Consider the following 26,464-nt stretch of genomic DNA (forward strand, 5'->3'; position numbering starts at 1 on the left):
CAGAGAGAAGTGAAAGAGAGTGTATATGAGAGTGTGTGCGAGAGAGTGTATGAGAAAGAGAGGGTAGGGTAAAGTAGAGATCAAAAGGGGATCTTGAAGAGAGATGGAGAAGGGGTCTCAGGAAAGAGGAAGAGGGATAGGAGATCAAGGCACAGGGAGAAGAGAGGAGGGCATCAGGAAGCAGAAGGAGAATTGATTTCAAGGAGAGGAAGGCGCATGAGTGAAGCAGAGATCTGAGATCAAGAAAGGGAAACCCTACTTCCTTCTGACACTGAGCCCTTCTCTTACTCACTCTTTGCCCCCCTAAAACCCCTCTGATCCCCTCAAACACCCACCTCCAATCCTCACCCACATCCCATACCCCCTCCAATCTCCTCATTCACACATTACTCTTCATTCCAACCTCCTCACACTCTTTCCCACTTCCTCCCTTTCTTAACAGCATTCTCTCCCATATCCTCCAACTATTCCTCACTTTCTTCCCTCACTCACGCTATCATCCCAAAGATTCCCTCATTCGCCCCATTCACTTCCTCTCCCCATCTCCCCCCATTGACTTCCCCTCCCCTGATCCCCTCGCTTATCTCAATTCACTTCCCTCTTGACACCCTCACTCACCCTCATTTGCTTTTCTCCCCTCACTGATCCCTCACTCACTCTTCTCCTTGCGGACTGGAGGACCGCAGCACTGCAGCACCTCGGGCTGCATTCTCCTTTTCCTCCTCCTTTGCTGCCAAGGCTGGTGTGTTACATTTTCAAACATGCAGTTTAAAGCATGACACTTTGGCCCAAGAAACAGAGGAGGACATTGGCAGAAGCGCTGCACTGCCGCTGTCCTCCTATCTGATAAGGAGGCCCTATGGCAGACTAGTCAGGTTCCTGGCCCCTTAAAAAATAAAGAAAACAGTAAGAGAGTATGTTACAATGTAAGCATTTGAAAAATTTACCTTGAGAAAAGATAGTTTATAGCACGTTCCAAAATTAGCAATTAGCCAGTAGTAGTTTATGCAACACTGACATGTCCTGTGTTCCACTAATTCTACAACTACATAATATTGCTTAGATTTATTATGCAGGTGTCAATTTTGAAAGGCCATTGAAATTCCTGGCAGTTTAGCAGTATGATATACAATAATTCCCCATATTTGAATGAACATTTTTTTTAGCTCCATAGTGCTGTCCACTTTTCAGCACAATAAGTCATTTCGAAAAGAACATCCTCCACATCTTTGTAGAAAAAAAGAGAAGATACTGACAGAACTAAAAACAAGTAAACAAGTATTCTTTTAATCCCCATTTATTAACCCCCCATTAGAAATTTCTACTAACTTCACCCCTCCCCAGGTGGGCTGCCAGGGTGGCATCAGTAGTCCTTGAGGACCTTCAGGACTGGAGAGGTTCTCCCTTCAAGATCCGCCCTCAGTGCTGCTGGTTGCTTGGCAACAGCTGCCATTCTAGCAGTGACCCTCCCTGGGCCTCTGCTGTGCTTGATGGAGAATCCAAACATGGATTCCCAAAATCAAAGCAATGCGGTCTGAGCTATAGGGTCAGCCCAGAAGAGATTTATTTTATGTTCTGATAAAAAAAAAAGACTGCATTACTTGGTGGTCAATTACAAAAGATCTTCCGCAGCAGAACCCTCCAATGGATGCTAAGGCGTTCTCCATGTTGGCACTTATCAGGTCAATATCATCAATCTGCAATCCGAAAAAAGAGAAGCCTGCATCAGAGAGAGGAGGTAACTGGATATTTCTCCAATTTGTAAATTATCTTAGCTCAAAATAAAGAAATATACAGACTCTAAATGTTATAGCAGGAAAACTCTGCATCAGATCAAACTTTATAGAACAATAAACATTTTAGTGAAAAAAGATTTATTTTTCTTTTGGAAATACACAAAAAAAATATTCTGACTGAAAGATACATTCATGTTATAAAAGTAACTTTTTTTGTCCTCTTGCTCTTTTGCGTTTGCACCTCAGTTACACCCAACTCCTACTGGGCTACGGCATTATAAGCCTTCATTAGCAACTACCTGGGAACTACCTGCCGTGCAGTCCATGTGTTAGCATATAGCTCCTGATAGGCTATAGGGTCTTGGGGTGCCTGTGACAAGGGAACAAGTGTTTCTCATGGCCCATGCCAAGCCCTGAAACATGGAGAAAGTAATTTAACATAAAAATGTATTTTCTCCTTTTAAGGGTTTAAAGTGCTTCATTTTAATGTAATACATCTGAAAGCGGTTTTCCAGTCTAGCCAATATTTTGACTTTGCTCAGTTCAAATGCTTCAAGATAAAACTCAGTTCAGGTCTGCAGACCAGCTTGCATTCCCCTTCTTCATGTCAACCTCATGCAGAGTGGATTTACTGAAACAAGTTAAATCAGTCAATAAGACAGACCAGGCCAGCTTAAGTCCTACTTAAATTGTTTGAAAATGAATAGAATGAAATCATTCACTTACTTTTATTCCAAAGTGCTCCGTGATCCCCCTTCCGTGCTCTCCCAGAACCCCAAAAGAAAGGCTTTCCTCCAAGAAAATCCTCACCTTGTATTTATACTTTAATTTTACCTGCAGAAGAAACTAAACTCAGCAAAAAAAAAAAAAAATCCCATGGCATTGGATATATAAAATAAATCAAGACACAGTCCACTAATATTTGACAGCATATACATACATGTGTGTTTCCCTTATTTTGGAAACTATGATCTTTAAAACTGCAGAGAAGAGCTATGAACTAATTAAGGACTGTAAACGGCACTGTTAATTCCACCATTATTTTCCACCTCAGATCATCACTTCACATACTTACATAAATAAGTGCAGCATTCTAATGAATTCCACTACACAGGACCTACTCTAGATTTTATTTTATTTAAAATGCTTCTATTCCTCTACCTCCATAAGATGCTTTCTAATGTTATGCTAAAAACTTATTTGCAGCCTTCCTTCAGATTCCTAGAAAGAAAACAGGTAAGTGAAAGTAGATCGTTAATATACTGCTCTAACTGTGCAAAATGTCCAGGTTCAACATTTAACCTAAATCTCCTAAACTGGCCCCCTCAGCAGTCACTTACTAGTTTTGTATTGCTTACACAGGGGTAGATTTTAAAAGGTTGCGTGCGGGTGTACATATGCGCGTGCTACCCGGCGCGTGCACGTGTATGCCCGATTTTATAACATGCATGCGCAGACGCGCGCATGTTATAAAATCCTGGGTCAGCAGACGCAAGGGGTTGCACAATTGTGTACCTTGCGCGCGCCGAGCCGCGCTGCCTTCCCCCGTTCCCTCCCAGGCCGCTCCGAAATGGGAGTGGCCTGAGAGGGAACTTCCCTTCCCCCCCTTGCCTGACCTTCCCCCCGGACCTTTATTTTACCTGGCGCGCATAACCTTTTTAAAATCCGGCCTACATTTTATCAACTTTAGCAGTACAACATGGTGAGCAAGCATCAGGGTGGACAGTGACCAGGGTCAATGGCTGAAATACATGATTAAGTTAAACATGCTGTGCTGCCAAGGTCTTAGTGCAGTGGTTTTGATAGCAGCCAAAGCTACCTTCCAGTACTGTAGTTCCCAACCTGGGGTCTGTGGACCCCCCAGGGGTCTGGTGAGACAATCCCAGGGGTTCCTCCAGAAGTGATGCAAATACGTTTAGTTAGGGAGAAAATAAGCAGGCTGCTACCACAGGCCAGAAGAGTGAGAGTGGGGGGCCTATAATAGACCCAAAAACCTCACCCCACATTGCTGCACACCAGGAGGAGGAAAGTTAGAGAGGGGTTGTTCGCACCCATTAGAAGCCTCAAAACACATTGCCACATGTTTGGCAGAACTGGAGAGAGAGGCCAGATTGTAAACTCCACTGCTGCACTTCATGAGGATGAAGAGAAAAGAGGCCAACTGCAGCTGTTAGAATCTTTGCAGCCTCTGCTTCACCCAGAGGAAAGCAGAGGAAAGCTACGTTATCACAGGGTTGAGAAACATTTCCTACTACTGACAGGAGAGGAGAGCTGCACCAAAAAAGTGAGTAGAATGGCTCAAAGGAAGAAAGAAGGAAATAGAACTGAAGTTGACTTTATGAGGGGAAAGAGGGGAAGAAGGAATGAGACAGGAATGAAGAAATGGAAGATAAAGAAAGGACAAGAATCCATGACTGACTTAGTTAAGAGGAGTGAATGGATGGCAGCCTATCAGAGGAGAGAAGGAGAGTACCCCCAGGAATCATACTGGCCAAAAGTAGAGAGGGAGGGAAGAAGAGAAAGATGACCACCAAGGAAGAAGAGACAACAGACAAATTTGGATATGATAGTAAATACAAAAGTTATTTAGGGGCAGGACAGACAGACAGACATGGAGTCTTCTTTCCTTTGAAAAGTAGGCTATTGTTTTGCTTTTTCTAAAAACTAAATTATTTTGTCACTATCATTTTCTGTATGTATTTGTAAGAATCGTAAAAGCAGACTAAAAGGGAGGTCAGTTTTCAGGGAGGGTAAGTTTCAAAACCTTTTGTATGAGTAAAAACTTGTTTACCAATGTAAAAAGGCCCTTTGAAAATTGCTGTTCCCTGAAACTGAAGGTAAAAGGAGCTACCCTGCAAACAGCATACATACTTTTACCTGTGGATAAAAAAAAGGAGCAGGGTTAGGCCAGGGGAGAGAAAGTACCTGCAGAGATTTAATTCTGACATCCTTGTGCATACTTTCACTCATGTACTTTGTACCTGCTTCAAAAGCAGATACAAAATACCCAGGTACAAAAGTACTGGCTTTTCCCCACCGGCCTGAGTTTTCAAAAGGAAACTCCACAGGCAGTTTCCCTTTGAAAATTAGATTGCAGGCCTGCAGGCACTGGTGCTGATTTTCTTCCAGGTCATACCAAGTTACCAGCCTGGAACCTTTTTTTTAAATGTACTTCCTTTTCCCCATTGCAGTGGGATTGGAAGGTGGAATGGCCTCAAACTTCAATTATAAGGGCAATTTGTAATAGCCTTGGAAACTGCCCTCCCTATGTATTCCGTTTAGATCATAGTTTTATACATTATGAATGATTCTGGAGTGCATATCATTATTTCTTTGTTATGGCATGCAAAAATTAAAGAAAAGTGTGTGGAAGTCCATGAAACGTTTTGAAGCTGAAAAAGAGGACTGTGCTCCCTGAAAGGCTGGGAACCCTGTTCTGGTACTTCTAGATACATCAGCTGCATTTGTCACAACAGATCACTGTATATTATCAAAGCAGCTGGAAGGATCGGGCATAGTAGGGCAGGTCTTGAAATGAATTCATTTATAATTAACAGATCACAGCAGATAAGGATAGTTAATAGTACTTCTATTTGGAAACCTAATAAAACATGGCTGCCAAAAGGACCAGCACTCTCTACTACCCTGTTTAATATATATATATCTGGCTCCATTATGCAAACTCCTGTGGGGGTCTTGGTTTAAACTTCCGTATATATATATGCAGATACTACACAGTTTTTCATTCTACTATGTAATTCAATATCTCATACCTTTAAACTACTGGAAATGTATCTATCTGCAGTGCAGACATGGCTTTTTTTTTTTACAATAGACTATCATTAAACCTATCAAAACCAGAAATAATCAACATTTGATGAAGAAATCCCTCTTTTCAAATTTGGTACTCACAAAATCTGTTTCCTCGTATGTCCGTGATCTGGGAGTACTGCTAGACAATAAGCTTACTATGAAGGTTCACATTCGTTCCCTAATTAAATCTGGATATTACAAGTTGAGAATGTTAAGATGGTTATAACCTCTTTTGGAACCAAAAGACTTTTGTACAGTACTTCAGACCCTTATAGTCTCAAGTATTGATTACTGCATCTCATTTGTTTTTGGGCCTAATTAGCAGTGCTCTCAGATAATTACAGATCTTACAGAATTTTGCAGCCTGGGTTCTAACCGGTCACAACAAATATGATCATCTTTTTCCAATTCTTTCAGTATTACATTGGCTCCCGATACAATTCTGAATTCAATTTAATACATAAAATCCTCACTAATGTAGGCACAGTATGGCTTGGAGTATCATTACATATGTATGCTCCACAAGATCTCTCAGATCAACTAACAAAGGCCTTTTGGAGATCCATTCACTCCACCATGCTTATCTTGGTGAGGTTACACATTGAGAGATATTCGTTGTAGGCCCAAGTTTATGGAAGATGATGTCAGAATACCTTAAGAGTGATATCTGAAGACAAAACTTTTAAAAAGCATTGAAGACTTGACTATTTAAGGCAGTGTAAGTATAGATAGATAGGGGTGATTAATGTCTGTGATATTACCCTTAAATGAATAAGTTAAATGAATAAAAATTAGATAAGCATTTTGTCTCAAACTTTTATGAATGTATATTTACAATGAAAAACTATGAATATTTTTTAAACTTTTATAAAATGCCATGTTCAATGGAGAAGCAGTATGTAAATAAAGAAACAATGTCTTAGCACCAAATACCTCTCTCCCAAAGGTTATTATTGGAAATATAAACTCCACCATGAAGCTCTTTAGAAAAATATGCATTTGCTCTCTGCAACCAGATAGGAAGGTTTTACAGGCACATGCCAGAATTTAATCACTGAAGAATCTTGCTTCTGATTTGGCAACAGGGTTGCGTTCCTGGTACTTGTTTTACAATGCAGGTAGAAGACAGACAGTAACCATCTTTAATTGCCTTGAGACAGAGAGAAAAAATACCCCAGTGCAGAGGCATCTCCATGGATCATAATTAAAGGTAAGAGGAAAGATTAGAAGAGAAACTGGGAAAGTGCACTTTCCTCTCCTGTGCTGCGTTTGTCACAGAAAATCCAGTTATTGCGTCAGCTGACACCTCTTTTGATGTTATGTTTAGGCAAGAATCTTGCAGCTTAGTGCGCCTACTCTCTCATAGCAGAACAGGGATAGGAGGCATACTAATGGAGAAATTACTTACCTGATGATTTCACTTTCCTTAGTGTAGACAGATGGACTCAGGACCCAATGGGTATAGTGCGCTCCTGATAACAGTTGGAGACGGAGTCAGATTTCAATCTGACCTCAGAGCTACATATACCCGTGCAGGAGGCTCTACTCTTCAGTATTCTCCTCGAAAAGCAATTGTGGATATATGTGTATTTGAATAACTTGATTAACTTGGTTAACTTGAATAACTTGATTAACTTGAACTGGTTGACTTGAATTCTAGCTGGAGACCACCAGTGCACTCAACCAAGAAAAGCCGACACCTGGTAATTATGGGTGTCTTAACTAGGGGTAAAGCGTGGCTTACCCGTACTTGTCTTGCTCTTTGGGACTGTCACCCGAGGTTCCCGTATTTTGAGGCAGCCGGGGGTGGGATACTGAGTCCATCTGTCTACACTAAGGAAAACGAAACTATCAGGTAAGTAATTTCTCCATTGCACCTACGCCATTAAAGGGTCTATTTCCAGGGACAGCTGTTGCCTTCTGGTTTCTCCCTGGCAGTTGATGTAGGCCACTGTTGTGGCATTGTCCGACATGACTCTGACCGATTCTCCCCGGAGTCTGTGACTGAATCACAGGCAGACTAGTCTGACTGCTCAGGCTTCCAGTCGGTTGATGTTCCATCCAGACTCTTCCTTGTCCCATTGCCCCTGGGCCGTCAGCACCTGGCAGTGGGCTCCCCACCCTCGTAGGCTCGCATCCGTGGTGAGCAAGACCCAGGTCGATGGGGATAGCCTTACTCCCTTGCTCAGATGGTCTTCTTGTAGCCACCATAGGAGCTGGATCCGTACATCCACCGGTAACTGGACCAATGGGATGTACCGGTAACTCAGGACCAATGGGATGTACAAAAGCTACTCCTGAAGCGGGTGGTGCATCCCATTGGTCCACCAGTAACTCAGGACTGGTGGGATGTACAAAAGCTACTCCTGAAGCGGGTGGTACATCCCATTGGTCCACCGGTAACTTAGGACCAATGGGATGTACAAAAGCTACTCCTGAAGCGGGTGGGAGGCTGTCCGTGGCACACTTAGTACTGCCCTTGCAAATGCTGTGTCCTCCCGGGCCTGAACATCCAGGCGGTAGAACCTCGCGAAGGTGTGAATGGAGGACCATGTCGCCGCCCAACAGATATCGGCAGGTGACAGCATCTTGGTTTCTGCCCAGGACACTGCCTGGGCTCTGGTGGAATGGTCCTTGACTTGTAGAGATGGTGCTTCCCTGCCTCTATGTAGGCCGCCTTGATTACTTCTTTGATCCAGCGGGCTATGGTTGCCTGCGAGGCCGCTTCCCCTTGTTTCTTCCCGCTGTGAAGGACGAATAGGTGTGACCTGTCTTTCGTACAGATTCCGACCTTTCCTAGTATTGGACTAGTAGTCTGCTGACGTTAAGATGGCAAAGAAGGCGAGAGTCTTCAGAGTCCTTATGCTTGTCTGGAGATGGCAGCGACATGGTTTGGTTTAGATGGAAATGAGAAACCACCTTTGGAAGGAAGGAAGGGACAGTGCGTAGCTGTATGTATCCCGGTGTGAATCTGAGGAATGGTTCCTGACAGGATAGTGCTTGAAGTTTGGAGATGCGACGGGCTGAACATATTGCCACTAGGAACGCCATCTTCAAGATTAGAAGCCATAGAGACAGCCTGTGGGTAGGTCTGAAGGAAGCTCCCGCTAGGAAGCCTAGTACTAGATTGAGGTTCCATAGGGGTACCGGCCACTTTAGTGGAGGTACGATTTGTTTGACACCTCTCAGGAAGCGGGAGACGTCTGGGTGTGAAGATAGACTGATGCCGTCCACTTTGGCTCTGATGCAAGCCAACGCGGCCACCTGAACCTTGATGGAGTTGAGACAACCCCTTCTGTAAGCTGTCCTGCAGAAATTCCAGGATCATGGGGATTTTGACTGCCTGCAGAAGTATGTCACGGTCTTCACACCAGGCTTTGAATATTCTCCATATTCGTATGTAGGTTAGAGACGTGGAGAACTTGTGGCTCGGAGCAAGGTGTCGATCACTGCCCCCGAGTAACCGCTTTTCTTCAGGCGCGTCCTCTCAATGGCCAGACCGTAAGAGAGAATAGAGTTAGGTCTTCATGGAGGATCGGTCCTTGCTGGAGCAGATCCCTCTGTGGGGGTAGGGACGGGGGATCCCCTACAGAAGTCTTTGCATGTCTGCATACCACGGCCTTCTTGGCCAATCCGGGGCCACTAGAAGTACTAGTCCCCTGTGGTGTTCTATCTTGTGGATGATCCTGCCCAGTAGTGGCCATGGAGGGAAGGCATACAGCAGGTCTTCCTGTGGCCAGGTCTGGACGAGGGCATCGATCTCCTGGGATTGTGAGTCTCGTCTGCGGCTGAAGAAGGTGGGAATTTGGGCATTGGACCGGGTTGCCAGAAGATCCATGGCTGGAGTTCCCCAGTGGTTTATTTTCAACTGGAATGCTGTGGTCGACAGCATCCATTCCCCTGGGCCTAGACTTTCTCTGCTGAGGTAATCCGCAGCGACATTGTCTTTTCCTGCGATATGGGCGGCTGAGATCCCTTGCAGGTTTGCTTCCACCTACGCCATTAAAGGGTCTATTTTCAGGGATAACTGTTGCCTTCTGGTTTCTCCCTGGCAGTTGATGTAGGCCACTGTTGTGGCGTTGTCAGACATGAAGCTGACCGATTCTCCCCAGAGTCTGTGACTGAATCACAGGCAGGCTAGTCTGACTGCTCAGGCTTCCAGTCGGTTGATGTTCCATCCCGACTCTTCCTTGTCCCATTGCCCCTGGGCCGTCAGCTCCTGGCAGTGGGCTCCCCACCCTCGTAGGCTCGCATCCGTGGTGAGCAAGACCCAGGTCGATGGGGATAGCCTTACTCCCTTGCTCAGATGGTCTTCTTGTAGCCACCATAGGAGCTGGATCCGTACATCCACCGGTAACTGGAGGCGAACGGCGTAGTCCTGGGACATCGAGCTCCATCGTGACAGTAGGGAACGTTGTAGTGGTCGCCTGTGAGCCCTTGCACATGGGACGACTTCTAGGGTCGATGTCATGAGGCCAAGGACTTGGAGGTAGTTCCATACCGTGGGTCGAGCGCCGTTCACCAGTTTTCTCAACTGGTCCATCAATTTCCTTTTACTTGCAGGGGGAAGGACGACCTTTTCTTGTTGGGTGTCGAACCGGACTCCCAGGTATTCTAGTGATTGTGAGGGCTGCAGGCAGCTCTTGGTTGTGTTGATGACCCACCTGAGATTCTGCAGTAGATTCTTGACTCTGGTGGTTGCCTGATGACTTTCTTCTGTAGATTTTGCACTGATGAGCCAATCGTCCAGGTACGGGTGTACGAGGATTCCTTCTTTCCTCAGTGTCGCTGCCACTACCACCATGATTTTGGTGAATGTCCGAGGGGCAGTAGCTAGTCCGAAGGTTAGCGCCCGGAACTGGTAGTGGCGGTCCATGATCGCGAAATGTAGAATTCGCTGGTGGTCGTGATGGACCGGGATGTGCAGATAGGCTTCTGACAGGTCCAGGGAGGTCAGAAATTCTCCCGGTTGTACTGCCCTTATGACCAAATGTAGGTTTTCCATGTTGAACTGTGGTACCCTCAGGTAGCGGTTGACAGACTTGAGGTCCAGGATGGGCCGGAACATTCCCTCTTTCTTGGGGACGATAAAATAGATGGAATAGTGCCCAGTGTTTTGTTGGTGCGTGAGCACCAGTGTTATAGCCTCTAGGGAGAGCAATTTTGTCAGTGTGGTTTCCACTGCCGTCCTCTTGGAGGGGGAGTGGCAAGGGGATTTCACAAATTTGTCTGGAGGGATGCTGTGGAAGTCCAGATAGTATCCCTCTTGAATGATGGTTAGGACCCACTTGTCAGACGTTATCTCGATCCATCTTTGGTAGAATAGGGAAGCCTACCCCCATGGCTTCTTCCTGTGGATGGGTCTGTTGATTTTCATTGTGGGGTGCGGCTGGGGCCTGGACCTGAGCCGGCTCCCCTCTTATTGTGTTTGTTCCGAAAGGACTGGCCCCTGCCTGCGGGAAGAGGTGCTTGTATGTATTCTTGTATGGTCTAAAGCGCTGTGATCCTCTGCCCTTGGATGTTCGGGAAGAGGGGCGATGGCTTCTTTTGTTCTTGTCCTCCGGTAGCCAAGGTACTGGGGATTCGCCCCATTTGTTGGCTAACTTCTCCAGTTCACTTCTGAACAGGAGGTCTCCTTTAAAGGGCACTCTCGTGAGTTTCATCTTGGAGGTCGCATCGGCTGACCAGCTTCGGAGCCAGAGTTGTCTTCTGGCTGCTACAATGGATGAGACGCCCCTGGCTGAGGTGCGCACCAGGTCGGGCGTCGCATCCGTGAGGAAGGATATCGCTGGTTCTAATGTTTCGACGGGTGTGGTAGTGTTCCTGGCAAGTGATAAGCAGGCACGTGTCACCACGGCACAGCAGGCAGCGATCTGTTGTGATATGGATGCTGCATCAAATGACTATTTGAGGATGGATTCCTGATGTCTGTCCTGGGCATCCTTGAGTGCCGCTCCTCCTTCGACTGGAATAGTAGTGCGCTTTGTGACAGCGCAGACCATGGCGTCCACTTTGGGGAACACCAGGAGTTCTTTGGCTGAGGGTTCCAGTGGATATAGGGCTTCTAGGGCCTGTCCTCCTTTGAAACTGGCCTCTGGGCATTCCATTCCAAGTCGATCAGTTGTTGTACGGCCTGCAGCCATGGGAAATGGCATGAGGCCTGACGGAGCCTGACGCTGTGGCGCTTGTACCTGGGATGGCCAGCTCCTTCAGGCTCAGAGACACGAGGTCTGGTAGCTCGTCTCTGGAGAAGAAACACATCATGGTTCGGTATGGTTCCGTTCCTGGAGGGATTTCTCCTTCCTCCAGGAAGTCTGGTTCTTCCTCCGAGGTGTCCGTGTCCCCTAAGAGGAGGCTTTTGTCCGGAGGGGGCACGTCTCGGGGAGGCCGAGAGGGGCCTGGAAGGTTTTAGTCTTCTGGTGGGAGGCTGTGGCTGTGTCACCAGTGGCACAGACTGTGCCTGGACAAAGGTTTGCAGCCCTTTGAAGAATTCTACTCAGAAAAATGTTCCTGGGTCCATATTGAAGCCAGCGGCGTTCCCTGAGGGGCCCAGCTGAGTAGGGGCCAAGCCGGGGATAGAGAGGTCCGGGGTACTATCGTTGGTGGAGCCGGATTCCTCTACTGGCCGGGGGGGCCTTGTCCTGGTTCCCTTAGGGCCTCTTCTCACTGCAGGCACAGGGCAAAAGCCACTTCATGTTGTGCAGCTCTCAGGTGGCAGGCTGGGCAGAGAGCTTGTCCCTTGGCTTTCTTGGCCGGTGGTGCCATGATTTGAGCGCGTGGAGTCTATCAAAACTAGTTTGTGCGCCTATATGCGAGCAGCAGTAGGCTTAGATATGCGCTCCGGGTGCGAAGACGTGCGTGCAAGTCGCTATGTGTGCCTAGGGAGAGATGTGCATGCCGCTGTGTGCACCGGCTTAATTTGTGCGCCCGGTGCCATTGAGCATGCTGCTGTGCACCCAAGTAGTTTATGCGCCCGGCTCAATTGTGCGGACAATACAGCAATCAAGGGGGGGGATATGGCAAACCCCGCCCCCCCGGAGGGTTTCCATGAGAGAGGACCCTCATACCGAATCGGGGTCTAGCCCAGACAGGGCTGTTCAACCCAATGGGACAGATGCCGGAGGGCGATCTGTGCGGCTATCCGAGCCTCGGAGACCTTAAGTTTTCTACCTTACCTTGTCTCGGTGCTTCCTGGTCTCGTGCTGGGCGGTCTCCGGCTGCGGGGGGAGAGGGAAATACCTTCACTGCTGCGCGCGGTATTGCACCCGCTGCCTCTCAGCCAATCCCGTTCCTGGGGGCTAAGTCCACACCGGGAACCGGCTACCGGACCAAGGCTTACCTCTGAGGGATCTCAGAAATCACCTTAGGAATTCTCGACTGGGGGAGGAACCTTAGGTATTACCACAGGAGAGCAGGGATCGTCTTGTAGAGGTAAGATTTTGGAATTTTCTTTCTTCTTTGGTTTGGATTTCCTAACGCTGTGCAAGCATGTGTAGAGTCCCAAACTCCTGAGGAGACTGAGAAATACTGAAGAGCAGAGCTTCCTGCACGGGTATATGTAGTGCTGATGTCAGATTGAAATCTGACTCCGACTCCAACTGCTATCAGGAGCACACTATATCCATTGGTCCTGAGTCCATCTGCTACACGCTAGGAAACATCCCTTGCATTCACACCAACCCCCCCTCTCCACACACACACACACACAGACACACCCCTGATGTGCTGCAATTTACCTGTCTAACACCAACACTACAGCAAGAATTTCCACTCTTTCCCCTTTTCCCCATTTTGCAGAGGGTGTGTATGTAGTTTTGCCTCTATAATATTGTATTTGTTCCTTCATTCAAAGGTCAAAGAAAAATTACTGTAACCACTTACCAATTCTGGGAGAGGACAGATAGCTCCAGTATTCATGTATAACCCTTCTACCACGATAAACCTTCGTGTTACACGTGCCTTACGAGGATTCTTCAGAGGGAAATAGAAAATATAAAAAAAAGAGAGTCTCAATTTAACACATTTTTAATTAAGGAATTTAAATACAAAAGAAACAAGTAACTTCCATGACTGGCAACGTCTCATGAACGGGGAAACACTGATTGTGCTGCTGAAAAAAAAGCTGTCAAATCAGCCTGTCCAGTTCAGCCAGGATTTCTTTCTTTGGGGGGGGGGGGGGGGGGGGGCAGGGGTATGTGTGGGGTAATGTCTCCAAATGGGTTTGTTTTGCGCATCACAAAAGAAAAGTCCAGAAAAGTGCAAACAAAGCAAATTATATGAAAACAAAACGTTGCAAAAAAATGTCTAATAAATGCCACTTGTTCAAATGGTGTATCTTACACAGAAAAACCTTTTATATTTAAAAAAAGATGGACCATCATAACAGTCCGCGGATGCTGAACATAAATCTTATTCAGTATTTTCATCGCTAAAGGTCATAAATAATCATCGGTCCTTGAACCAAGTCCTTTTGAAAATTTTAAAGTTTTTTCAAATGCTTACAAAAAAATATATACTTCCCTTTCAATGTGCTCATCATCGGTCCTTGAAACAAGTCCTTTTGAAAATGTTTTTAAGTTCTTTTAAATGCTTATAAAAAATATACTTCCTTGTTTCAAGGACCAATGATTATTTATGACCATTAGCGGTGAAAATACGGAATAAGATTTATGTTCAGCATCCGCGGGCTGTTATGATGGTCCAGCTTTTTTTTTTAAATATAAAAGGTTTTTCTGTGTAAGATACACCATTTGAACAAGTGTTATTTATTAGACTTTGCTTGCAACGTTTTTGTTTTCACATAATTTGTTTTGCACATACCATTACCAACAGTGAACCTCACTCATATACAGCTGGTGAGCTGCAATACCAGTGCTGAGCATCGATCTCTGGAAGACTTTCTTCCCAAAGTTGTCCAACAGTCTAAGGTCCTTAGAAGGGAAGGGGGTAATGGGTGTGTTGGGAAAACCTAGTTTTTAAGCCTGTTTCAATACAGATCCTACCATCACAACTACCCTAAATCCAGGAGACTACCCCAAATCCAGAGGCTATTGATCTCCACACTTAAGGTCCAGTTTCCTGTCTATTGGGGGGGGGGGGGGGGCAGGAAGCTAGATTATCCCACATTCTCCTTTGCAGTACCCGCAGGATTGAATGGATCAGGATCACTGCAAGCTTGGAAGGCGTTTCCAAAATCCAAAGTATCCCGAAGACCGTGGAGTCGGGATCTATGTTCTTATTCATGTTGCCTCAGGTCACCTTACCCAGTTTATCAAGGGATTTGGAGTACAAGAGGTTTTCTATTGGGGAAGAATGCTCCAGTAGATCAGGAAAGGGGTCTGAGAGGAACCCTATAGATCCTTCCTCTGAACCAAGAGGAGGAGGTACACTAAAGAACATAAGATTTGCCATACTGGATCAGCCCAAAGGTCTATCAAGCCCAGTATTCTGTTTCCAACAGTGGACAAGCCAGTTCACAAGTAACTGCAGAGATCCCAAAAGGGTTGACACTACCTAGGTGGTGCAAGCACAGCCCAGGTCCCGGCAGGCAGCAGATGAGACAGGGTGCCACTGGATCCAAAGGGTACAGGCCTTCCAAAACCCGACTCACTTTGAAATTAGTCTCTGGGGCGCCCCACTCAAGATCAATTAATTCTTGAATGGCTTCCATCATGGGGAAAAAACAAGAGGCCTTACGCAAGGAAACCAAAATGGGATTTTTCTTTGGCACAGCGTCTGTTCCAGGACCGCCAAACATTTTCAAGGTCTGGGAAATGAGAGCTGGCAGCTCATCTTTATGAAAGAACAATAGCATAGTTCCATACAGTTTTAACCCTGGAGGAATTTCACCATCCTCAAGGGAGTCCAGATTGGTATTATCATGAATGCCATCCAGACCTCCATCGCGAAGTCCCTCTGTCACATTAGTAGTACTCTGGTACGGTTCTGACCTGTGACTCTCCTTTGGGAGTATTAGAGAGGGCTGAAGATTGTGACTGGAGAAAGAATTGCAATCCATGGAAAAACTCTTCACAAAAAGAAGCATCCAATCCAGGAGGTACTTGAGGCATACACATTGAGCTACATCCCCTACTGAGGAATCGGTTAGGGGCGTTCCAAAATCAGGCACCCCACCTGAGCTGTCTGTACACAGGCTTATATCCGGCTGGGAAGAATCAGGTTTAGTGAAATCAAAAGAAGGATATTCTCCCATAGCCTCCAAACAGCGTTGGCACAAGTTAGCAGGCACTCCTGGCTGAGATGCCCGGATATGATAGGCAGTGCAAAGAGAAAGATGATTAGGTTTCTTAGGCATAGGCACCATTACGGCCGACAGTGGGCTTAAGCAGTGGCCGGAGGCATGTGTCTAGCTGTTTTGGTTTTTTTTTTGGTACGTCCAAAAACACTAGACATCCCAATGCCTAGTCATCCAAAACTTAGTTCCATAAAAACAATTTAAGCGCACAATGTAACTTGGGTGCACAGGTAAGCGTACAGCCTCTCAAGGCGCCACTTAACTTAGACACATGGAATACAAGCCCGACTAAGCATCCAAAAACTGGACGCTCAACCTGGATGCCCAGCTAGATGCACACACCGAACTGACAATCCTGTGGAGGGCAGCCTAAGACAAGCGCGCAAAATGCCGCTGCGGCCTACCATGTGGCATGCAGCGAAAAAGCCTCAGAATAGGTCCTAGCCTACAGAGGCTGCTCAACCCACCAAGCTGCCCACGTCCCTCAACCTCACATGGAGCAGGACGAAAGTCAGGACGGTGCACAGAGCACGGAGACCGGGAAAAAGGAGGAAGCCCTACGCAACAAAAGCCTCCCTTTTTTTTTTAAACTTACGTGAGCTCAGCCTTACCTGGCTCAGCTTATGTGAGCTCAGCCTTACCTGGCCGAGTACAGAGAAAGGTCTCCGGCTGCTGGGGAAGTGGGCATATGCTGTCATCACCGTGCTCGGTGTCCTGCACCTGCTGCTTTGAGCTGCTTAAGCAGCTAAGTCCATACTGGCTAAAAAACCAGCTATTGGACCAAGGCACTCATCTGATTGACCATGGAAATCACATCAGGAATTCTCAATTGGAGGAGGGACCTTTTGATATCACCGCAGGAGAGCGGCGCAATGTAATATCCTTAATTCTCCTTTTACAAAATGAAGCAATCCCCAGTAGATAGATGCACATCCACCATCTGCTGGAGATGGAGAATACTGGCAGGCTGTCACTGCAGGGGTGTATATATACTGTGATGTCAGTTTGCTCTGTCTCCATCTGCTAATAGAGGTGCATAACCCACTTGCTCTGGATTTATCTAACTAGATGCTAAGAAAGTTCACCTTTCCTTAGCCATTCCTCTGTCAGCTTTTGATCTACTGGATATGACTCACTTTGACTGTTGGGAGCAGCAGTGAAGTAGCTCTGGCAGCCATGGTATCAGAACCCACACCATTCCAACTTCTCCTGTCTCTTGTACTTATAGAGGGAGTTGGTCTATCATGATGGGTTCATGTGCATCTTTGCCCCCTCTCTATCTGCTTTAAAACTTGGAAGAGTGGCTGGTGGAGCTCTCAGTGCTTTCCTAACTCTTCTTTTGGCCATGAGTCTTCTCCATGTCCATACTGTCTGCTCTGTGGAGATTGCTCTGCCACACGACATTTTTGCTAGGTGTCCCTTAGCAGTCAAAAGGTTGGGAAACTCTGCTGTAGCCAATTACTTTTCCTTGTTTACTGGTACAAATTTTTAAAATCTCTTATTTTACAAATTATTTCCTCTTCCCCATGTGCACTGGTAATTTATCTCTCTCTTTCTACTCACTTGAATTATTGTCCAAGCTTAAGGACAGAAATTGATATTGGCCATACACTTTTGTACTTCAGCGCTATTTGATTATTTAGAAGTGTTGATGCTATTAGATATGTTTGGAGGCCTAACAGTTGCTCTACATGTGTAATCTATTTCTGTAAGACCCATACGAGCAGCAGCTTTTGAAATGTATAATTTCGGCATATACCAATTCTCATAGATTACCTGGTGGATATGAAGGAATTTTCTTATTCTTACATCCAACTATGTGGAAAATGCAAGCTGTCTGTGGTAGTATGCTTTGGCACCAAAATGTTTAAATAATGAGGAAAATTATTTGTATCTCAGAGAAATAAATGATTAAGAATATCCAAATTTGTTTTTTGCGGGCCAAGATGGCGCCGGTAGCGTGACGGGTCTGAGCGTCCTGCTTACCTTCGATAACGTTTCCTGCGAAAGAATGCCTCATTCTGCCCGCAAAAGAAGGGCCAAGGAGCGGCAGGCCTCGGACGCAACAGAGGCCATTCCAGTTGTGGGTCCGATGGACGCTCATCTCCGTTGTAGGACAGAGGTTGGGGCAGAGAGCTTGCTGAGCGATAAGAGGGGGGAAAGAGGAGCCCTCCTTCACTCTAGGGCTGATGACATCACTCTCCCCTGGGGCGAGATTGCCACCAGCAAACCCTGCCGTTAGGCTCCTGCAGGAGCGAGGAGGCTCGAGGTTGCCGAAGGACATCAGCCCAGTGAAATCTCCTCAGAGGCATGTAGCCCTGCAGAAAGTCATTGCGACTCAGCAAATCATCTCGGGGGCTGGCGAAATACCTACCAGAGCAGCAGGATCATGGCCTGGAGACAGCCTAGCTGGTTTTCCTACTTTGCAATTTAAAACTTTGGTAAGACTACAAACGTTTACACTAGAGCTTATTTGGGAAGCTATTAATGATTTAAATAAGAATATGGACATACAAATGGGTGTATTGATGAACTCAGTGAAAGATATAAAAATTAGAGTTGATAAAATAGAAGAAGAAAATACTCAAATTAAAAGTGAACAGTCAAATCGGATCTGGGAAAGGTAAATTATTTGCAATATGCTCTAGTTAAGGAAAATTAGACTTTACAATTTAAAATCGAGAATATGGAAAACAGTTCAAGCAGTAAAAATCTACGTTGTATTAATTTCCCTAAGCTTCCGATGACAACACCATCTCAATTCTGGCGGAGATATTTAATGGAAGTGCTTAAATTACCTGAAGCCACATTACCTATTATTTCCAAGATATATTACCTTTCACCATCGAAGAAGGCCAGGGGAATTAACAATGGGAATACTGCAATGCAGGAATTGCAACCAGCAGAACCACCAAGTATTGATGTTTCTGCAAAACTAGAAGATTCTGAAAGCAATTTGGCGAGACCATCAACATTGATTGTGACTTTTTTATTATTAGAGTCGGATAAAGACTGGGTGTTTAGAAAATATTTCCTCAATAGATCAGTGGAGTTTCTGGGGTGTAAAGTCTAGATGTTTCCGGATTTGTCCAGGCAGTCCCAAAAACATAGACAATTTCTATTGTTAAAACCTCAAGTAGTGCAACTAGGGATTTTTTTGTACTAACGCTTCCTTGTAAATGCCTAATAAAGCATAGAGGTATATCATATATATTTTTCCAGCCATCTCAGCTAACAGAATATTTGGTAAATAAAGGTAGACCGGAGCTTAGCTCTTTACCAGGCCCTGATTAAGGGCACTCTTATGGTGGAATTTAGATCTCTCAAAGAATTGTAACTGTCCTATAGCTAAATTGCTTTGTTATATTATATTTCCTGAAGTTGTGTAATCTTGAACAAAATTGTGGGCTTGTTAGACAGGTATGACAGCTAGCAATTTCTGGCAATGTGATGTTTTCTTGAAAAAATTTTTGTTTCTATTGTACTACCTGTATTTCTATTCAAGTAATGTTTGCTTGAACAATATGCTTGTAAAAGATATACAGATTAAAAAAAAAAGAGAATATCCAAATTTACTAGTAATAGGCAGGCTACTTATTTTTAAAACTGAATAAATGGGATGTGATAAATGGTTCACACAGAGTTTTCATAAGAACATAAGTTGCCATACTGGGTCAGACTGAGGGTCCATTAAGCCCAGCATCCTGTTTCCAACAGTGGCCAACCCAGGATACAAGTACCTGGCAAGTACCTACACATTAAATAGATTCCATGCTACTGATGCCAGTAATAGCAGTGGCTATTCCCTAAGTCAACTTGATTAATAGCAATTTATGGACTTCTCCAGGAACTCTTCTAAACCTCTTTTCAACCCAGCTAAGCTAACTACCTTATCCACATCCTCTGGGGATGAATTACAGAGCTTAATTGTGTGCTGAATAAAAAAAAAATTGTTTTTAAATGTGCTACTTACTAACTTCATGGAGTGCCTTCTAGTTTTTCTATTATCTGAAAGAATAAGCAACTGATTCACATTTACCTGTTCAAGTCCTCTCATGATTTTGTAAACCTCTATCATATCCTCCCTCAGCTGTCTCTTCTCAAAGCTCAACAGCCCTAATCCCTTTAGCCTTTCCTCATAGGAGAGCTGTTCCATCCCCTTTATTATTTTGTTTGCCCTTCTCTGTACATTCTCTAGTGCATCCACATCTTTTTTGAGATGCAGTGACCAGAACTGAACACAGTACTTAAGGTGTAGTCTCACCATGGAACAATATAGAGGCATAATGACATTCTCTGTTTTATTCACCATTCCCTTCTTAATAATTCCTAACATTCTGTTTGTAATTTTGAACGCTGCAGCACATTGAGCAGACAATTTTAATGTAATGTACACTATAACGACTAGCTCTTTTTCCTGGATGGTAACATGAAACCTAACATCGTGTAACTACAGCATTAGTTATTTTTCCCTATATGCATGATCATGCCATTGTCCATGTTAAATTTCATCTGCTATTTGGACAACCAATCTTCCAGTCTCACAAGGTCCTTCTGCAATTTATCACTATCTGCTTGTGATTTAACTACTCTGAATAATTTTGTCTTCACATTTGAATATTTCAGCCATCGTTCCCCTTTTCAGATCTTTTATAAATATATTAAAAAACACTGGTCCAAGTACAGATCCCTGAGGCACTCCACTGTTTTAACTTTTTCCACTGAGATAACAGACCATTTAAACCTACTCTTTGTTTCTTGTCTTTTTTTTTTTTTTTAATTTATACTTTATTGAATTTTCAAATAAACATCAAAGTATACACTTTATAAAGAAACATGGTATCATACACGCAAAAGTATTTAAATTAAAAGGAAAAAATTTAACACAGGTAATTCTATTACTTAGCTACCCAGTAGACCACCATAAAACGAGGTGGATAGAAAACAGAGGAGAAAGGTAATATTACATCATATTCAAAAGTATTCCCTGGATACCCACTTAATTTCTAATATGATGAGTACTAAATGTTTTCAAGCTGTAACTGAGCTCTTTTTGATTGTATAAAATCCTTTAACTGTTCGGGTTGGAAACAAATGTAGCTATCCCTGTTGTATTTCACCGCACACTTTCAGGGAAACCTCAGAAAAAACGAAGCTTCTAAAGCAAGTGTCTCCTGTTTCAACGCCAGGAAGCCTTTTCTTTTGGTTTGTGTAGATTTTTTTTCAAGTCGGGGTAAATTCTGATCTTTGCTCCCATAAATAAAGCATCCATTTTCTTGAAATATATTTTCATCACATCTGCAAGATCTTTCTCATTATGGAAAGTGATCAATAATGTGCATCTTTCAATTATTTCAAATCCTGAAGATTCAAGGAACTCTGTCAAGTTAGCAAAGTCTCTTGGGGTTTCTTGTACACGTTGTCTATTATTATTTGGTAGGAAGTAGACTCTATCCAGGAGTGGGGTGCTTTGAGAAGGAAATTCCAGTATTTCAGAAAAGTACCTTTTAATTGTACTTCGAGGAAATTCCCCCACTCTGCTGGGAAAATTCAAGACACGTAAATTAAGGTGTCTTAGCACATTTTCAATATTTTCTATTTTTTTATTGATGTTTCCACAGTCCTGAATAATAACATTCTGTACCGATTTCACTTGCTTTATTTCATTTTCCATCCTCTCGAAATTCCCCAAGGCCTCCTGCTTCTGTACCTCGAAATTTTTATTCAAGGAGTCCATTTGTTGGGAAAGCACATTCATTTTAACCGAACAGTCCCCAAAGGATTGCGCTATGGACGATGTCAAATTCCAAAGCGCATCTAAAGTCACCACCTCAGGCTTTTTTAAGCCTAACATTGCTCTGGTAGAGGGACTAGGGAAGGCAACAGGCCTCTCCTCCTCCTACTGCCTGTGCCGCCCCTCCCTCCTACTTGAACTCACCGGGCAGATTCCCTTCAGTCTCCTGAAGGTTTGTTGCAAGGAAATCCTCCGACGTAGCTCCCTCCTCCTGCGAGGCTTGTAACCCAACTTCAGAGCTCAGCCTCGAGTGCGGCGTCAAAGTTTCTCTGGCAGCTGGCGGTGGCCTCTGAGTGGGCTTAGCGACACTTCATCCGAGGTTAGGTCGGCTTCTCCTCCCAGCGTCCTAACAGCTGGAGCGCTATTCCCCATTTGTATGGGTATCGCGGTGCACTGGGATCGTCGCCCTCCGTTGGCGGGGTATCGGAATCATCTGTGTCATCCGTATCCACATCCGCCTCATCCGGGTCCTTATCCGCACCTGTTCCCGTGGGTGGGGCTGATCCGGATCCCGGTAGTGGCCCCTGAGTGCCCTCCTTACTCTGTTGCCCCTGATCCATAGGATGGTGCCCTGGATCAGCGGCCCTATTGAATTTCTCAGGAGGATGATCGAGGTTCTTCACCGCTGTGCGTTTGCGGGCCAAGAAAGCTTCGTGCATGAGCAAGATAAACTCTGGGGAAAACCCCTTCGGGGCCCCCTCCCCTTCCGGAGACACCACTGGAGGTGCAGCACTCGCTCCACCCAGGAGATCCTCCCCTACAGGAGCCAAAATGGGAGGGGGGTCCTCCTCCCGTGATTCTAGCCCCGGGGAGTTCCCGGAGGTGGGGCCTTCCGACCCCGATAATTCCCCTGCCTCCTTAGCACATTCGGGGCATAAAAAGGCTGCATCCAGAGCCTGCCCGCGTGTGCCACACAATCAAGCGTGGGCTAAAAATAGGTAAAAAACCTTGCGCGCTGTCAGGCCGCAGTTAACCAAGCCGGTCCCCACTTGAAAACGCCGCCGTGAAATAAGGATTAAAATTTAAACTCACCCCTTCCCTTCTGCGGCAGCCCGGAGCTGAAGGGAAATGGAGCTGACAGCCTCCCCCCACACAGCCTCCGAGGGCCCATCCCACCGCACCGACTACTTACCTCAGAGCCGTTGCCTCAGACCGGAGCACCAAAAGAAACACTTTCCTCCTGTTGATAACTTTTTTTTTTTTTTTTTTTTTTTAAATAAACTCTACTAAAAACAGGAGTGCTCTAGCACGGACGAAGGGAGCAGCTGCAGCACTGTCAGTGTCGTGTAACTAGGAGCCCCTGGCCTGCACACACTGACCCGGAGTGGGCGAGACCCTGACAAGGATATCCAATCCCCCGGATGCCTGGCTTCCACTGAGGGATGGCCCACGAAGGTGCCTAACACCTCAGGAAGCGATTGGAAGGAAAGGAAAAATTCTGCTAACTGAAAAAATTCAAATTAAAAAACTGTAGGAGTGCATCTCTGCCATCTGCTGGAATCAGAGAAATACGGAGGGACTGCAGGTGGCACTCTAGTATATATGGCAGTGCCCAAAGCTTTGTTCTCTGACTCCATCTGCTGGTAGGGATGCACAAACCACTTCCTCTGGACTGATCCTGGTATGTACTGGGAACTCCCATTATTACTGTATTACCAGTGTGATTAGTCTCCTAATTTCTCTTAGCATTTCACTGTCTGTCTCAGCATTTTGGCTAGGTGGACAGTAGTATACTCCTATCACTATACTCTTCCCCAACACAAAAGGGATTTCTACCCATAAAGATTTGATTGTGCATTTAGCTTTTGCAGGATCTTTATCCTGTTGGACTCTATGCTATCCTAGACATAAAGCGCCACCCTGCCACCAAGTTGCTCCTCTCTGTCATTGTGATATAATGTATACCCTGGTCTAGCACTATCCCACTACTTATCCTCCTTCCACCATGTCTGTGAGATGCCAATTAAGTCTATGTCATCATTCACTATTATACACACTAACTCTCCCAACTTACTTCTTATACTTCTGGCATTAGCCTAACAACATTTCAAAATATGTTTTTTGTTTGTATTAACATTCTGCTTTTCGACAGAAATAAATTGGAATCTTTTAGCTCAAGGTACTTTGGTTTCTGATACAGTTTGCCATTTTCTGTTAAATCAGTTGCTGTTGGGTGTCTTTCTACACTTCCACATTCTGTGTGTGATTTATTGTTAAGTTCTATTGCTCTTTTACTCTATAACCCTATCTCCTCAGCACTCATTGTTGCATCTTTTCCTATTGCTGGAATAGGACATTTGAGCACTATTGAAATGAGATTATTTCCTCTTTTCATTCATTTGTACTTTTGTTCTACTACTACATAGAACCTCAGTCTCACCAGAATGCAAAGCAACCACATCATACAGGGCAGTAAGTGCTGAGGACAGGAAGTACACCAGACCCTGGGTATCCTGTGCCAGCTTCAGGGTAGATTCTCCAGCAAGGGCTAGAAAAGTTAATAGTACAGTGAGATCTTGTGACAATTCTGTGATGTTCTTGCATAAATTTGCATGCAATTATATAAGAAATACAAGTGCTGTATTTCTCCAACCTGCTGTGCATTTAATTTTGTTTGTGCTTTTCCATTTCACCTTTCTTTTTTTTTTTTTTGTAACTTAAATTTTATTGAAACTTTCAGAATACAACACAAAACATGCCCATGGTCATACATGTCAACGTCTAGAGTACAAGCAAACAACTAATATATTCCATTGAAACATCACATCATGACATCAGTATATGGCTCTAACAGTTCCATAAAATAGATTGTGTTGCCTCTTAAACACTCTAAAAGTACCACCCCTCCCCTTCCCATCCCTCCCTCCCCCAACCCGTCCCACCTAGTGCATATGTGTGAGCGAATACCATTAACCAAGCATGCTATCTCCATACGCTTAGCCTTGAAATAGAAGTATGCGTGCATACGTCGCAGGTACTGACCTGAATACCTATATCTATTTGGTGTGTAGTGGAGAGTGAACCATACAGACATATCTGTCAGAAAACAGTCCATCAGACAATGGAAATCCTGTAGATCTACAGTAACCCCTCCATGGATCAAGGGCCTCCCGCTGAGCACCGCCACCCAATCTACAGTCCATCTAACTGAGATTATGCGTAAAACACTTCATACCAACAGGTGTTTAATGGGTTTCCATGTTGCTATATGAGCGGACACCTTGCGATGCTGAAGGGCAGTGAGATACGCCAGCCTATGGTGAAGTTTTAAGCGACGCAGCAGGTCCTCCCTAGTCGGAAGAACCGCGGTCCTCCAGCACTGCGCCACTGCCAATCTTGCCGCGATTAGCCAGTAAAGACTTAATCGCTGTTGGAATTTATCTAGATTTTCCAATGGAGCATTAAGCAGCGCGGACAAGGGTGTCAGAGTGACCTGTCTTTGAAATACCTCAGTCATCCACTCACCCAGCGAGGTCCAAAACAATTGTATGTTCGCACAGCCCCACCATATGTGAAAATACGACCCAGTCTGTCCACAGCCCCTCCAACAAAGGAGATATGGACGGATACATTATATGTAATTTAGTGGGGCAAAGATGCCAACGATAAAGCAATTTATAATTATGCTCTTGCAACCTAGCTGAGATTAATCCTCGAGTGGCCCGTTGAAAAATTACAGTTTGTAAGGATGGGGAAATTTGCTCCCCGAAATCCTTTTCCCAATGAGATAGCACCGAGTTCACACTATTCCCATCAAACGTGAACAAGGAATATAATTTCGATACTACCTTAGTGAGAGAATCAGCTCTGGAACACATATGCTCAAAAAGGGAGCGGGTGCTGCGGAGTTTCCCCGAGGAGCTCAAAGACAGTATAAAGTGCCTGACTTGACCGTAAGACAGGTACAAAGTCTGGGGCAAGTTATATGTATCTGCGATATGCTGCCAGGACAACATTTCCCCTCCTTGTAAAAGCTGGCCAATGGTTTTAATACCCCTTGCCTTCCATAGGTGAAAAGCAGAAGTTTGATATCCGGCACTAAATTCCACATTGTAGTAAAGCGCAGACTGATAAAAATATACACTGGAACCCAATATCCGACCTCTCCACCTTTCCCAGACTTGGAGCTTGCATTTTAAGGACCAGGGCATACAGCGCACAGGTAACCAAGAGGATCTCGGTTGCCAGGGAAGAGCTGCCACAGGCATAGTGCCAATCATGGACTGTGCAGCTAAAACCCATTGCTTTTGCTGGGCAACGCGATCTAAATCAATAATAGCTTTTAATTGCGCACTAGCATAGTATGCAAGAAAGTCAGGTACCCCCAAACCACCATGCCTCTTATGCTGAAATAGAATCCGTCTAGCTACTCGTGGTGGTCTACGGCGCCAAATGAAATCAAAAATTTTCTTTTGGGTCTTTCGGAGAAATGCGGTAGGCAGCTGTATTGGCAGGGTAGAAAAAAAATATAGAAATCTGGGAAGGACATTCATCTTAATAATAGCAATTCGACCTAGCCAAGAAAATTGGCCCCATACCAGGTGTCTAAATCCCTATCGATTTTTTTTGAGAGAGGGACGTAATTCAACGTAAATAGCTCAGAAAGATTGGCATTTATTAACACTCCTAAATATTTTAACGCTTTCTTCGCCCATCTGAATGGAAATCTTTGAGAAATGGCGTGTACCTCATCGTCCGACAGATTTATATTTAATAGTTCAGATTTGTCGAGATTAACTTTAAAACCCGACACTTTGCTGAAGTTAGCTATCTCCTGTTCCATGCCCGCTAAGGATTGTGCCGGCTGCGTTAAGGTAAGCATGATGTCATCTGCGAAGAGGGACAACTTGAAATTACGATCCTGCA

The 26,464-nt window shown here is 44.9% G+C and overlaps 1 protein-coding gene across 1 annotated transcript in view; it reads right to left on the bottom strand.

The window, feature by feature from the left end:
- The window catches only part of SPTLC1 (serine palmitoyltransferase long chain base subunit 1), a 205,640-nt gene that overhangs the window by 66,523 nt on the left and 112,653 nt on the right, over positions 1–26,464 (bottom strand). The window contains exons 8-10 of the mRNA XM_029618817.1: positions 13,431–13,520; positions 2,463–2,570; positions 1,602–1,697 (exon numbers count right to left, since the gene is read on the bottom strand). Of these exons, the coding sequence (XP_029474677.1) occupies positions 1,602–1,697; positions 2,463–2,570; positions 13,431–13,520 (294 nt within the window). The remainder of the gene's footprint in view (positions 1–1,601; positions 1,698–2,462; positions 2,571–13,430; positions 13,521–26,464) is intronic.

Source organism: Rhinatrema bivittatum, chromosome 1 (assembly GCF_901001135.1).
Source record: "Rhinatrema bivittatum chromosome 1, aRhiBiv1.1, whole genome shotgun sequence".
Classification (NCBI taxonomy): domain Eukaryota; kingdom Metazoa; phylum Chordata; class Amphibia; order Gymnophiona; family Rhinatrematidae; genus Rhinatrema; species Rhinatrema bivittatum.